The sequence below is a fragment of the Sylvia atricapilla genome, chromosome 5, assembly GCF_009819655.1.
Source record: "Sylvia atricapilla isolate bSylAtr1 chromosome 5, bSylAtr1.pri, whole genome shotgun sequence".
NCBI lineage: Eukaryota > Metazoa > Chordata > Aves > Passeriformes > Sylviidae > Sylvia > Sylvia atricapilla.
In genome coordinates, this window is record NC_089144.1 from 40,135,378 (window position 1) to 40,151,147 (window position 15,770).

General features: G+C 36.2%; 1 protein-coding gene across 1 annotated transcript in view; it reads left to right on the forward strand.

The window, feature by feature from the left end:
• TMTC2 (transmembrane O-mannosyltransferase targeting cadherins 2) overlaps window positions 1-15,770 on the forward strand; it is a 235,644-nt gene that overhangs the window by 176,494 nt on the left and 43,380 nt on the right. Inside the window, 2 exon segments of the mRNA XM_066319235.1 lie at window positions 1,476-1,597; window positions 14,999-15,080. Of these exon segments, the coding sequence (XP_066175332.1) occupies window positions 1,476-1,597; window positions 14,999-15,080 (204 nt within the window).

The window sequence follows — 15,770 nt, forward strand, 5'->3', positions numbered from 1 at the left end:
AACTCCTGAAACTCAAAACTTATGTGCCACATTTTGTCTGGGATCTTTCTCCTCTGGTGAAAAAGACAGGGAAAAAAATCTGACTTGGCCTTGTCCAGTTTTCTTTTATGAAGAAAATCTTCCATAGTCCCTGTAAATATTCAAGATAAAGTGATAAAGTAATTCCCATGCTATGAGTTACTTATTTTTCCTCTCTAAGAATCTTTTTCTCCAAGTTTTGGAGGTGTGGTAGTTGGTTTCAATCTCGATTAAAGAACTTTGGTTCCTCGGTCTCCCTGTTATGTTCACAATGATTAATTTCTATGTAATGCAGAACTGGAGGCTGGGACTCACCTGGAGACAGCCTTAGCTGATCTTTACTTGGGTCAGCTGTAGTCTCTTGATCATCCAGTGGTAGCATTTGATAACCTGTGACTTCATAATGTTTGGAAGACACTTAGTCATTTATTAAAAATGGATCAGCTGCTGGGATGATGAAATTCTGAATCTTCAACTGGCATTTTAAGACTGTCATTGACCTAGGCAAGGGCATGTTTATATCCAGAGTCCTTTGTGAAAGAGCTGTGTAAGAGCAGAGTGGTAATCTGAAAGCTGTTATTCTTCACCTTTACATACTTGTTTCATGTTGTTTCCAACCTTTGAGAAATTTGTTTGCTTCTTGAAGAGACTTTCTTGTTGTGTATGCTAAACTCTTTCTCAGAAACTTAATGACTGCAATGATCTGTCTTAACACTAATATATAATATATATAAAAACATATAACAGGCTTTCTGACATCCCATTCACATATATTGTTCTTCAACATTGGCTGCCTCAGCCTCTCATTGTAGAGGATTTCACGTTGAAAAATGTTCAGTTTCACTAGTTTGTATGTGACTTCTTAAGATTAGCAATTTTGAAATAATGGGTGCTATGTTTTAATTTAAACAAGCTGTGGCAGATGACCTAATAAAACTATATTCAGAGATTAGGTTTTTTAATGTCTTGCCTCTCCCTTCAATATACTTTCAGGACTGTTTCCTTAAACTTCCCTAGTTTTTGAAACAAAATTTAGGTTCTTGAGATACTCTGACTAAATGCAAACATTCTTCATGATCTCTCTGCTATTCTATGCTTTGCAATGTAGAGCAATGGAAAAGAAGTAGCTTTTCTAAAGTAGATGAGGTAAAATTTCTCTTACTTTGAGACTTTTGACTAAAGCTTAGCAAGCAGGTGGTACTCTCTTTGGCAATTCAATTCCAACAGTACTTTCCATCTCAGCTATGCTATTTCAGCACTAAAAAGGCCTTAACTTAATCTCCTCATTCAAGTGTCTCCCAGACTTTTTGTGTGTGTGTGTGGTTGCAAGTGTTCAAATTACTTCACCTTTTTCTAGATCTCTGCACATTTAAAACATAGAAAATTATGAGATAGACAAATTATGGAAGCCTTGAGAAATTTGTGGCATTCTCACTAGCATTTTTTTGACCCTGCAGGGGAAGCCTATATGAGAATGAGCCGGCTGCCTGAAGCAGAGCACTGGTATGTGGAGTCACTGCGATCCAAGAGCGACCACATCCCAGCCCATCTCACCTATGGAAAACTGCTGGCTCTGACGGTGAGTTTATCAGCACCTCCTGGGAAGTGGTCTCAGGTCCTTTGAGTAGGTTAGGTAAAGGAATGGGAAGGCTTTGGCCTGAAAATTGTTAATTGCCTTATTTGTCACATTGTTTCAGTTACTCATTTTTATTAAGGACTTTGACAGCATTGGGGTGTTTTTTGTGAGACAATGCATCTATTTTTGAGGTAGTAGCAACTCTGCTGGAAAAAAACAGTTACAATGGCACAGAAACTTAGTAATGCACAGTAAGGTCTCTTGATAACAGCCTTTGCTGTAAGTTCTTTGGATGACAAGTAATGGTTTTAATTCTGTAAGATATTCGGTGTTTGACTCAGGGATGTTGGAGCAGCCTATGGCTGTATGTCAGATATATTTTGTGAATAACATCTCATGCTTTGAATTTATATTTCAGGAGTATCTCTTTGAGCATGTTGAAAGGAATTACTCAACTATTAGAAGAGCTAATTCTAAAAAAATCAGGAGAGTTTGGCTTCTTTATTTCTGTAAAATGTACTTCAATTTGACTGGAGGTGTGCTTGTAGCTGCAGCTAAACTAAGCCCATATGATACTTATAGCAAAGTGTCAGTCCCTCCTTGATGTTCGCACATGTTGAAGATGAAAATGGATTTCTATTTTATTAATTCAAATAATTCTTTTTTAAAACTGCTTTTTGCTTGGTTTCTGTTTCTTGTTCCCATTTTTCTTTCATTTTTATCTATTCCACGTTTGCTTTCAGTGTTTACCTTAGTGGGTTCTTACTTGCTTTCTGTGCCCTGTTGATACACCTCTGTATGGTTAATGAGTCCTTGTGCCACAGTCTGAATGTTCCTCAACTGAATGTTCCTCAACTTTTCACCTGGTGATAAGTTTTTTCTATGGTCTTGATTATGCTGTCCAGTCTTCAAGCAAATAATGTCTTTTATCCAGTGGAAAACAACAGCACATGATTAACTCCAGGAGATCCATTACATTAAAAGTAAAGTATCTGAATTTGGAAAAGGGGAAGGAATTGCAACAGAAGTTGTCTGTATGAGTAACAGGTAACAACATAGTTTGAAAGACTTAAAAATTTAAAAATTGGTCTATATTATCATGTAATGTTGAATGCAGAGTTTCTTCAAAAGCTGCCCAGAAGGGAAGACTAAATTGTAATGGAAGTCGAGTGTTATATCCCCACTGCCTGTCAGTTCTACATTCTGGAAAGGCGTTGGTTTTTTTTTTTGTTTTGGTTTTTTTTGATTGTTTTGTTGTTTTGTTTTTTTTTTTTTTTTAACAATTTCCAGTAACTGTTAAAATTTCTGGAATGTTGACAAACATATGCACTCACTGTTGACCGTCTTCTAGAATAGAACTACGAATTGGTTGTACAGGAAAATTTCCTTTGATTTTTCTAGCAGATATCTTTGTATCTTGCACCTAAGATTAATAGCAGAAAGTTGGTGTTTTTGGCTTCTTTGTAGCAGATCTTTGACACAAAAGTGCTAATTTATTGGAATTGCTGTGGGGAAGTGTTGTGGTTTAGGAATAGTATTTCCCAATTTAGCTTTCCCACTGTAACACTCCAAACCACACACTGCTCTCACTACTCCCTCTCCCTCCTGCTGCAGCAGGCTGGAGAGGACAACTGAAGGCAGAAAAGGTAAAGATCATGGGCTGGAATAAGAACAATTTACTGCAAACAGTAATAAAATAAGAAAATAAATAGTAAGAGCAGTGATATTAATAACAAGTGCATGAAAGAGGCGAATTATTCACATGGGAATGCTCACAACACAGAAAGCCCCAGCAATACCTGACTGTGCCACCATGCTCCTCCATCCAGAAGTGACTCCTTTCCCCCCTTTCCTGGATGAGGAGGTGGTATAGAATATCCTCTGGGTCCTGGGCATGCCCTCTCTTGGCTGCTGCAAAAATTAACCCTGTCCTGGAGCCAGGACAGAAAGTAAAGAGTTTTCTTAATAAAATCCAAATTTTTGTTTGTTTGTTTTTTGTTACACACAAACCCATCCCTACCCCAGTACTCCTCTGGTTAATTTTTTCAACTGCTGAGTGTGTGAAATATGAGGTCTGTTAGGGAAAATCTTGCAGTGGATGTGGGAAACAAGGTCTCACAGTTTTCTTCAAAATAACAAAACCCCCAAATCCCAGAAGTGTACAGATGCTGTGAGCTACTAATTTTTTTTTTTTTTTTTAAATTCTGTCCCCTCATTATGAAAGTGTAGGTATAGGATTAAAATTTAGTGTTATTGTCCCAGCTTTTAGGAGGAAGCAATGAAAAATCTGCCTGAGTCCTTACAGTAGAAATGAACAGTTTGCATTTCTCTGGGGATATAAATGGAAAATATGATTGGAATGAATCGTGCCTTGAGCATCTGAGCTTTGTTTGTGGAAGAATGCATCTCAGCAAGGAGAATAACTGTATATGTAGCTTTGAATGCTGAGTACTGCACTATGATATGCAATTAAATACCTTTCTTTCTCAACACACACTTGCTATCCTATACTTGCTCTGTGCCATAATTGTAGTCTATTCTACTCACATTTGTTATTATCTCTTGACACTTTTTTCTTAATTCCTGTTGCTTCTCATATTCATGGCAATTTGTACAGATAGGGTTGATGTACATTCTGTTGACAGCAGTATAAACTGAGAATATGGTGCTGATGTTCTGTTGACTTTCAGGACTTCATAAACATATAGCAAGGAATATTATGATGACAAAGAGTTCGCACATTTTTTTTCCGATGGTTACTTCATTAATGAAAAATGAAGTTCCTTTGTCTTTGATCTGTTGAAAATTGGCATTAATTCCAATTACTTCTTTGAGCTACAAGTCTGAAAAAATACTCAACACAAAAATGGATTAAAAGATTTGACAGTAAAATATTTGGGTTTTGTCTCCATTTTGGTCACTTAATCAATCTTGCAGGTTACTGCAAGTAACCTGATACATAAATCTGCTCAGTGATTCACAGAATGAATTTTGTCTAGTTTCTGGCATACTGAACTGTCCTAGTATTAGTTGCCATTGCAAATACATAATTGCTGTAACTGACGTGCTTCCTGGAAGTCTTCATAAACTTCCTTGGGATTCGAATTAGAGCAGCTCCCTTTGGCACAGTTATTTCAGCCCAATCCCAATTTGAGCTACCACTGTGATTTATTCTTCTGTTACACTTTGCTACCTGAGTTAATGATAATTTTCTCAGAGCCTGTAAATTTAGGAAAGAGAAAAGCCTAGTTCAGTTAGTTTTTGGATGTTAGAGGAGACGTGTTAGAGGCTTCTTTGCCGTCTTTGGTTGGAATGAAACCTTTGAACTTCTTACAAACCTGTTTCTGAATATAGGTACTGAGACAAAACTGTTAATAGCACTTCTCTGTGTCTCTTTTCTAGGAGATCACTGATGAAGCGAAGAGTGTATGTAGGTCTAATATAGATAGAAATTTTTTCCGTCAGTGAAATTGGGGGTGTAAGAGAGGAGAGGAGGTAATTTCCAGACAAGTTCCTAAATTCCAGCCAAAGGCAATTCTAATATAAAACCCCCTAGCAGTAAAGTCAGACCTTTAAAGCTCACAAATTCAGCTGTGTTTTACTTCCTTCCTTTAATTCTAATGAAGTGGCTTAATTTTAACCTCAGATTTTCTGCCTTCTCAAGTCTGTTGCCAGTATTAATGCTTACTGAAGCAGCATCCCGTAGAATCAGAGGATCATGTAGGCTGGAAAAAATATAAGTAATGCCCAAATGGATTTGGGCATGCTGCTATATATGCAGAAAAAAACAGACCAGCTTAAGAGCTCTCAAGGAATAGTTAATGAATTTACAGTCTTGATACCTAATATCATAAGTCACAAGAATTTCCTACGTCTTATATTAGTTCACATTGTATGTTTATATCTAAGAATTACAGTTCACTAAGCTACAATTTTCTTGAAAATACGTTAGGACAGCAGAATTTAGCGGTTGAAAATCGTGATTAGTAGCTCAGTTACTAGAATAATTGGAAAATAGCCAGTTGTCTGGGGCTTAGGTTTGTCCTTTTTTATATTTTTGAAAAGACGTGTTGCTGTTTAGAACTGTAGTGCTTTAGCATTATGTGCTTTTCATACCTTTAACATGTTGAATTACTTGAGGAATTTATTTTTCAATGTGACATATTAGGTGACATAGGAAATCTTCTGTTACCTTTTTATCACAGCATCTGAGTCTCATCCCTTGCTTAGGTAATTTATTTTTACATTACAAAGAAAAGCATAATTTTTTAAAAGGCTTTAAAATTGAAAGGCTCCCAGCTTTAGGATAAAAATGAGTCTGTCAAAAATGACAGTGCCAGGTGATGCCTTGAGCGTGTACTGTAATTCATTTTCCATTATATGAGCAGACCTTTTAGAAGAGAAGGCATTGGCTGTCATGCTGAAAAAATAATTTGAAAGTATTTTAATTATTTTTTTCTCCCTCTCACTTTAGTAGTCCTAAAGAGAAGGCTACGAAACCCTCTGTCCTAATGTCTGGTGTCTCTGCCATCAGTCAGTGGTTGGTTGCTACAGTAGCATGCTAGTCTGAGAAGCTTTATTTCAATTACAAATAAATATTTTAAAGTTTTGTTTTATCTGTTCTGAGTGAAGTTGAGCCCACAAATGACCCTGCATAGTTTGCAGTAGAGGCTCTAATTGCTTAAAGTACTTAGGGGCAGCCTCATATTGTAATATTTAATGTGTTGCCTCTAGGAACTACAGGCTTTGTTATATTTCTCTGGAAAAAAAAATGCACAGTGTTTTCTTGCATTTTACATGTCTCCATACAGTGCTGTTAATCTATTTTTTTCTGACTTGAAAAATCACCTAAAGTGCTGTAAGAAAAATTTACTTTGCCTTGTAAAAATTCGGTGCTGGAGCTCCAGCTGTTAAATTCAGCAATAATCATCCTAGAAGATTCTCTATAATGTAAAATATTTTATTTTAAAATGTTTTCTTCAAAAGGGGATTGGGAAAAGGCAGTCATAGACATGATACAGACTGGCAGTGTTTTGGGTTAATGCAGAAGTTATAGGATCAAGTATCAAGAATGAAGTTTAGTATCTTTCTTAAGTTTTGAGATAATTGCTCCTCAGTGAGTGACCATTTTTTTGCCTGCAGTTGATTGTTGCTTATGTTTTTGACAAACAGGAAGCCAGTGAGGTATCCTGCCATTTTTGGTTAGTTCTGAAATTACTCTGAGTGTTGCTATCAAATACCCTACTGTATTCAGTAATTGGTGGAGTGCTTGACTGTCATCTTAAAATAAATATAAATAAATGACAACGTAGAAATAAATGGAAGATAGGGATAACAGAAAAGAATGGGACAGCAGGGGAAAAGGAGAATGGTGTACAATGAATAGAGTAATTCAACATTTACTATTTCTGTAATTACTTGCTGCTGGTGTTTCAGCACAAAGGAAATTTGCATTTCTCTTGGAGAAGTCTGTCATATTGTCATCTTTAATGTCACTGGTTCGTTGCTACTTTTTTTTTCTGTCTCTTTAGATTTTTACAAATGGGAGGAAAGCAGGAATGAGGGAAAACAGGCATGATTTCAAAAGAATCGTGATTGTCTTTAAGACAGCAATTGAAATGCTCTGTGTTAAATCTAGTCATAATCTTCTAGAATAGTTTCTTCTTTTAGTAATCAACTCCTTTAAAGCAAACAAATTTTTTCTCAGTAATACTTAGGGGACCAATAAATGCCTATACATGGAGAAATCTTTAATTAGTGAAAAGGCATTTTCCGAACAGGTCAATTTAATTGGATCAGCAAAGCTCTTAGGTATTTTGTTTTGGGAAACTATATCGCATGGCTGCTTCTAGGAAGATTTTTTTTTTTTTATAAAAATTGAATAATTCAGTAAAAATCACATTATGATAATATACAAATGACATCAAATCCATGAGAACACCTTGCTTAAGAAATCAAGTTAAGCCAAGCAATAGCTACTACTGCTTTTCTGTCCTGTATTCAGTTTGTCTTTGGAGCCTAGCACAGACACTATGAGCTTTCTTGACACTTGAAATCTCTTGAGGATTAAAATTGACACATGCACAGTTTGTGTTTAGTTCTGAGTTTGCAAAATGTAAGCTGTTTCCATTTTTGTTTCCAGCCTACAAGCAATTTCTTTGTAGGGGCTAGAAGGAAGGGGCTTTCCTCTTCAGCGTGTGACTTCAGAAGTGTAAGCCCTTTTTTTAAAGGTTTGGTTATCTGGTGTATCTGGGGCTTTAACACCTCCAGTCTGAATGACAGGATTTCCGAACTACAGAAATTTCAATAGCTGACATCTATTGAGCTTGTATTTCTTCAGAGGCTGGCTGCATGCCAGAAGTATTCATCCATAGATATATTTTCCAGTCCCCTTAGGACATGTGTTTGGCTGCATGCCAGCAGTAATAGAATTAATTGTAAACCAGAATATTTTCATTTAAATATAGCATATCTGTCTAGGTCATAAGTGACTCTGGAGCAGGTATTTATGCACATAACCCCTCACTAACCTCCTTTAGGGATCTCATCTTCGGTATCGTGTTTCTAACTTCCTGTAGGCAGGAAAGGGGGAGCCCTAAACTTCTCACTTTACTCAACATAAATTTAAAGCTTGTTACAGAGAACATCACTGACACAGGATGAACAGCTTTCATGAAAGAGTTAGAGGCTGCGTTGGGTTTGGAAGCAACCTTAAAGATCATCTAGTTCTAACCCACCAAAAGAGAGATCTTTTTTGTTTTATTATATAGTTGAATATAGCTGCTGTAGTTGCTCTGCGCATAGTAATTTTATCAGTAATCATGGAAAAATAGGCCAAATTTAGCTTGGAAGAAATTCACAGGACTCAGTGAAAACAGCATGTGAAAATACTGAATTTATATTCTGACCGGACAGTGAAATATGAATAGATATTAATACAATTCTTCATCAGAAAACATAAATTGTGGTTTAAGACTGAACAGAAAAGAAAAGGACTAACCTGGAAATTTACTTCACATTTCATTACATTTTTTTGATGCAAAATGGTCAAAGCTTAATGATTAAAGTGAGCATTTCAATAGGGGTCTAGACAGTAAATAAATCAGAAGGTATAGAATGGAATCTGTTCTTTAAAAGTTTACTTAAGATTTAGCACAATATTTCTTGTTTCCAACAGTGATGTAATGAGGTAAATTCCTTCTAGACTTGAAGCTACCACAAAAGAAAGACTAAAAATAGATCCATCTAAAAAAACCCACCTAAACAAAAATCCCCACCGCAACAGAACAACTGAAAAAAAAACAAAAAACATCCAAGGGGAAAAAAAAAATTATACCTACATTTTATTTCTATATTGTTTTGAATACTTTAATAGAGCAAGAATGATTTTGGTAATAGGAGACACATAAACCAAAAAAATGGGTGTCAAATAGCCTTAATTAATATATTGTTGATTAATTTGTTATGTAATACTTGAAGAAAATATCAGCTTAACTAGTGTCTCAATCATGTCCCAGGCCACTTAAGTTTTGAGCTGTGCTTTAAAATTTTAGATTTATATATCAGTTAGTATGCAGTGATGTCACATTCAAAAATGCTTAGGCTCCAGTAGATTCCTGCCAAAGTCAATGGGCACTGCTTCAATCTCAACTCTCTGGTTATCATGCCTTTAATTATCACTGCAGATGTATACTCAAGAGTACAGTTTATGTTACTATTATCTCAGTTAACCTTGGCTCATGGAAGAATCAAACTGACTTCAGTAATATCTCAGTGAAGCTAGTAGATGGATTATTGCTCAAGAAAAATCTACAGGTATTTGAAGACTAATGCTAGGTATTAAGATAGACGTGAACCACTTAAGGTGGAAATAGAATATTAAACTAAAAGAAGAGTTGCATTTTATTGATTCTGCCAAGGCTTATTTCCAAAACCAACTAGGTTATTTACTGGGTTATGCAAGCAGTATGCAATGTACTGGATTGTGCATGTGAGGACCCTGGTCCAGTAAAATGACTGGGAGGGAGAATGTTACTCATGAGCTCAGTGACAAGGTTTCATGGATGTGTCATACTGGACAATAATGAGAAAGTTGCTTCACATTTATTATAAAGTTAAATACATGGCAGATTACCTTGAATTGGTAGATAAAGATTTATAGTGCAGTTTCCTCCAGAGTAATCCAATTCATGCTCCCATACACTGAGATGGCTTCCCTGCCATGTTTGGTTGTAATTATTTTATTTTAATAAAGGTGAGATGAAAAGGCAGGATTTGTCTTCTTAATGCACAGAAGTATAGAAACTGAGATAAATTTCAGACCTTTGGTGTTAATAGTCCAAATCTATATTTCAGTTGGTCTAGCATTTCACATACAAATTATGGTACAAGATACTTATATTGTAATTCAGAGTGAAGAGGGAAATATTGCAGAAATGCAGCAAAATGGAGGAAAAAAGAAGAATCCCTTTAGCTACTAAAAACTAGATATTAAAGTTGTTTTCAAACTACTACTATTTAGAGCTGGGGTGGAGAGCTTGCCTATGTCAATGACATCATTGTGAGATGCAACTCTATAGTTCCTGTTACATTAGTCCAGCTATGTAGAATCTTTTGAAGAATTTATTATGAATTTACTCATTATCACACCAATTAAGTTGTATTTTGCCTCACAAATGTTGCGAGGCAAAAGGAACTGGTTATAAAACAAGGCATGCAGGTCTGCAATAACTTAAAGAAACATGGAAAGGAAGTCACAGGTTCAGTTCAAACTAGTTTATAATCACTGAATATTCTGTGACTTTAAAATGTTCTAGAGAAGAAGAAAAAAACTTGTAACAAAATACTTGTTTTTTTCTATTCAGTGTGCACATTTTAATCAAAATTCCATTAATAAATCTTTCATAATTCAATCTGCTTTATTAAAAACATGAATGCTTGCCAAAAAAAAAAAAAAAAAAAAGTGGAGTGACAGTTAACTGCATTTGTGGCATAAATTACGTTCTTTATACAATCACATTATCAACCTGTTACAGTTGGTAAAACTATATTGAAGAATGAAGTCTGTGTCCTACTGGTGAAACCCTCATAAGTTTTGAAGAATGATGAATATTTATGTCATATAAGGTTGGTTCAAATTGCAGAGACCACCTAATTTGTTGAACCACCTTTCTGGTTGCCACTGTGTCATCATAGTTTCCACAGGAGGGTTATTCAGAGCTGTTCAGCTGTATTAGTCTTTTCCAGTTTTACTAGCATTGCAGGGTCCCTGGGCCTCCAGCAGCCTTAAGTGCAACAGCTGCCTCAACATGAATTTGGCACAGTTTACCAGAAAAGTGAGGAAAAAACATGGGGTGGATATCAAAATGCCAGGGTTTTTTCTCAGCTTTTTAATATTTTAAGGATAAATACAGTCTTCTACTAATGTATGAACTGCCCTTCGCTGGCTCTCTATCATTTATTCTGGTGATCATAACAGTCATTTATTTCATTTCATTTCATTTGTATGAAAGCCCAGATAAGCTGTGTGTCTGACCATATTAGCAAGCACAGATTGTTTTGATCTCTAGGGAAGAAGCAACCAACAAAACAAAAAACCTCTTTCAGTCAACTGCAAAAAACTCATCTTAAAAATCAAGCTCATGAAATAATATTTAAACAATTAGCAGTTTGTGTTCCAAAAGCGCAAGCACCCAGCCATTCTGATTTAGAGTCTGCATGATGTGTGGAGAGTGAGGTATTTCTGAAAGCCAAAACGACTTATGTGTTAGGTTGTAAGAGCCCTGTATTACTTACCTGCACTGTTTAAATTTTTTTTTCCCCTATTAAATTTGTTGGTGTTTATTGTTGCTTTGTTGGAAGATGGTAATCAGGGGCAATTCACCTCTATTTGGACATGAGATAGGGGAGAGGGGAACTGATATTTTCTTTATTAATGGAAAGCTCCAGGAAGTTTGTCCTCATTATATGCTTTAGGTCCAGATCCAATAAGGCAAGTATCGGCCAGTCTTCCGAATCAATTATTAAAGTGTCTTCATTCTGTTCAAGTTCTTTTCTTCAGCAAGGAGATGGACATCGATTATTTTATGATTCTCTCTTCTTAGTTTCTGTACTGAAAATCCATAAATATGCCAGTGTGTCTGTGCAGAGGATTAGGGCTTGGGCTGGGACCACCCACTCGTTTCTTCTGAGCAGACCTGTAGTTGTCATATAGCACCTTTTCATTAGCTACTGACCTGGCATGAATGTAAACTGGTGACCAAGAGGAGAAAGGTATTTTGTATCCCATTATTAATCATCAGGGCTGTCAAGTATTTTCATCAAAATTTGTGAATAACTTCTTTATCCTTCAAATAAGTGTGGTTGTAAACTTGACAGTTTTTTGCTTTGTAAAATTGCCAGAGCATGTTGTTGTGCATATATGACTGTAAACCCTGCTGCTAGGAATTGGGAGGTTTCCAGTGGCTCTCAATTCCTGCATTTGTATGGGTCAATTCATGTAACAGTGAGCACACACACCAAATGCCTTCTTGCCCCAAATTGGTATTTTTCAACTGTTTAAACCATTATTTGGATTTTCTTTAAAAGTTGTAATTTTTATTCCCTTGCACCATCTGTTGTATTTAACACTAAGAACATACAGTGGGAAAGGGACAATGACAGGATTACTGTCAATTAAACTACACAGTGTCTGTTGGGTAGTTAAGATGTTTGAAAAAAAGTTGATAGGTACTAAGCTTAATTATGAAATAGCCTGATTCTGTCAAGTGTTTTTATTTTACATATTTTGACACAAAAAATAATATGTATTAAATCTGTGCTGAGGTATTGGCATTTTAGCATTAGACTGCATTAAAGAAGATATTTTAGCTGGTGTGATGCAAGGCTCCTCATAATGCCAGTCTGCAAGGAAACACTTTTATTCATTTTTTTAAATAGTTTTTGAAAAATGTGGATAAATGAAAGTGATGGCCAACGTGAACAAATGGAGCTTTCCTCATTGTTCTTAATCAGATAACTTTATGCCGTGGTTGATACAATTAAAGATTTTTCTCCCCTTTATCTCTGAAATGACCATTTGAGCCTGTAAACAGCACAGTTCTTTGATGTTATGTATGCTGGCACCTGTCATCATTGTGTATTGTAGGTCTCCTGACTAGCCTGAACTTGAGCACAGTGTGCCATTTGGAAAGTGACAAAAAGAGTGGAGCAGTCATGTATTTTTGGCGATTGCAGTAAATAAAAATTAATCATGTTTGACAAATGTTTGTGGCCTTATAGTGCTGTAGGTAGAGGCTACAATTTTGTGACTGTATTCAATGAACTGTGCTTTGATATTCTAGAAATAGACACAGAGTGCAACTGGCTAAAACAAATTATATTAGTCTGTTAAAAAAGGCAATTATGCAAAATCTGTAGATGTTCATTCTGTCAGTATTAATGATACGTATGCTTAGTGCCTCTCATTTTGAAGCCTCAATGCTAGACTTAGATAAGCCGTTGTAACAGACCACAATTGCCAGCCTTAGACTTAAATGTGCAAAATTGAGTATTTGATTATCACCTCACCCTGCCGATTGTTTTAATTGATGATTATTTTCTTCTTAATTTTTTGTTAACTATAGTAACATGCTATTTAAAAAAAATAAATCTGTTTAATATATGTGTGTCTTTACTGCACTAGTAAAAGGAAAAATCAGTCTGGGCTATATGTCATATTTTTTTTGTTTTGCGCTTTTTGTTTGTGGGTTTGTTGTTTGGGTTTTTTATAAAGCAGGAGGAGCCACTGCAGTATAAGATAGTGTGCTCTATTGTGTAGCTGCACCATTTGGTTGATAGGAACCCTGTGCTGTGTGGATTTGGCTTTAAGGCATATGGGTTTACCAAAGAAAGCTTACTTAACAATAAGGCTGAATTCTTACCTCCAATGAACATCCATTTTATGAAACTGGAATCCTGTAAATGTTAAACCTGCTCGTATCTCTGCCAGGATGATCTCTTGAAATGTGGCCTCTATGTTGGTTTTGGTGGAACCTGGTCTTCATATAGTTCTTGGTGTGTTGCACAACTTCCTTCACTCTGTTTTATTGTCTCTAAGACCCCAGAGGGAAATACTGAAAATCTAAAGCAGCTGTAATCATGAACAGACCTCATTATTATTCCTATGTTAACTTGTGGGATAGTGCAGGATGTGTGCCATGTCTTCTTTCCAGACCACAAAACTTGAGAAAGCCTATAGGGCTGTATCTGTGAAATAACACTCAAGGCAACTTGAGAGATGCAGACCACAATGCCTTTCTTCCGCAGGGGTTAAGCTTAGCTCTTTTTTATTCTGCAGGTTGCCTATTTTATAGCGCAAACCACAGCAGCTAATTTTGTGGGATTGGGGATAAACAGGTCACAGGTGTCTTACTGAATGCATGACAGTGATTTGTGTTTGAGTATCAGACTAGACTAATCCAATATTGCTGTTTTTTCAAGAATAATGCCCACTAATGGATCTGCTCTGGCACTTCTATACCATAATGGAACTATGATTTGGTGATTCCAGTGATAAGGAAATCTCTGTCTCAGAAAATGTCTATTCTTTTTACCATCAGTTCTGTTAGGCTTTTATTTTGTCACTTTTGGGGTTTTTTTTCCCTCACCAATTGTCATACCCCTGACCATTTTCTTTAAAGATTGTCGTTTCTATTACAACTGTTTTATTTAGAATACAGGGAAAAGAAATGGAGCTGCATCAGGGGACACTCTGAATGAATATTAGGAAAAGGTTTTTCATTGTGAAGGCGACTGGTCCAGGCCCTGCAGGAAAGTGGTTACAGCACCCAGCCTGTCAGACTTAAAGAAGTAACTGGAAAACACATGGTAGTCACATGGTTTTAGGTAGTCCTGTGAGTAGCAGGGAGTGGGAGTGAATAAGATTTATGGGTCCTTTCCAACATGAGAACTTCTAGGATTCTGTGATTTTACAGAACCGTAACATGCTTTCCCTCCCCCCCCCAATTTTTTTTTTTAAGAGCATGACTAAAGCTCTGTCCTAGTTTCCCTTCTGATTTTTAGCTTGGGTAAGCGTATTGCTTGTCCGGAAAAGTAGCATGCAGCTGATGTTCACCCTAAAGCCTTTTACAATGCTTTCTGCAACATGTTTCTACCACTTCCTTTCTTCTTGGACATTGATGATGTTGGATACATTTCTTCCTCAGTCTGGAGATCTGCACCATAAAGTAGCTGACCACAAAACTTATTGTAGCACTTAAACATTTGTATTTATTTGGGTTAAAGTCTAGTGATAATACTGGTTGTTTGTCTGCAGTGCCTGGAATTTGGAAATTTTAACTGTACATGATAGTTCCAGGGTGACACACTGTTAAAATAATTTCACCCTCTTTTTTTTCATTTCAGGGGCGCAAGAGTGAGGCAGAGAAGTACTTCATGAAGGCTATTCAGCTGGATCCTACCAAAGGAAACTGCTACATGCATTATGGTATGTTTCAGATAGATAGGATTTCAACATGTATTCCAGGCTTGTTGTTAATCTCTCCAAGTGATTAAAGATTTGAAAAGTTCTAGTAGCAAATATGTTTTTTAAAAGAAAAGAAACTAATCTACCATATGTTACTTGATTACAATTTTTCAATCATTGTAGAGGGAAAGGTGAAGATTTTCGTATTTTGCATAGCTTTCCTCCTATGAGAAAGATTTCAGTATTGCTGCCTCTCTGGGAAAACGTAAAGGTGACTATTGCTGTATGTCAAAGTTTCATGGCCTGGAATATTATTGTTAACAGTTTTGGACTGACTTCACTGATTGTTGGTGGGTGGGCAACCAGAAGTTTTACTTTAGTGTGCGTGAGTTCCATATATTGAAGTCCCTTACAGGCCTTACATCTACCTCCTTCCCGTCACCTTCTTGGCTTGAAACAGCTAAGTATTACAAAAGACTTTTGACAAGTTGGATATATCTTTCCTTTTAAGTCATGCATGTTGCATAAAGCACACAGTTAATTTGAAGGTGCCTTTGTAACTTTGAACTGTTTTTGCTAGATGTGCAAAAAACATTTCCAGATGTGTTTAGTCTCAGGGAACCAAAATTATTTATCTTTATGGACTAATTCTTACTGTATTTTAAAGCTGATAATGGATAAATCTTAATGTGCAAACTGCATTGTGCCGAC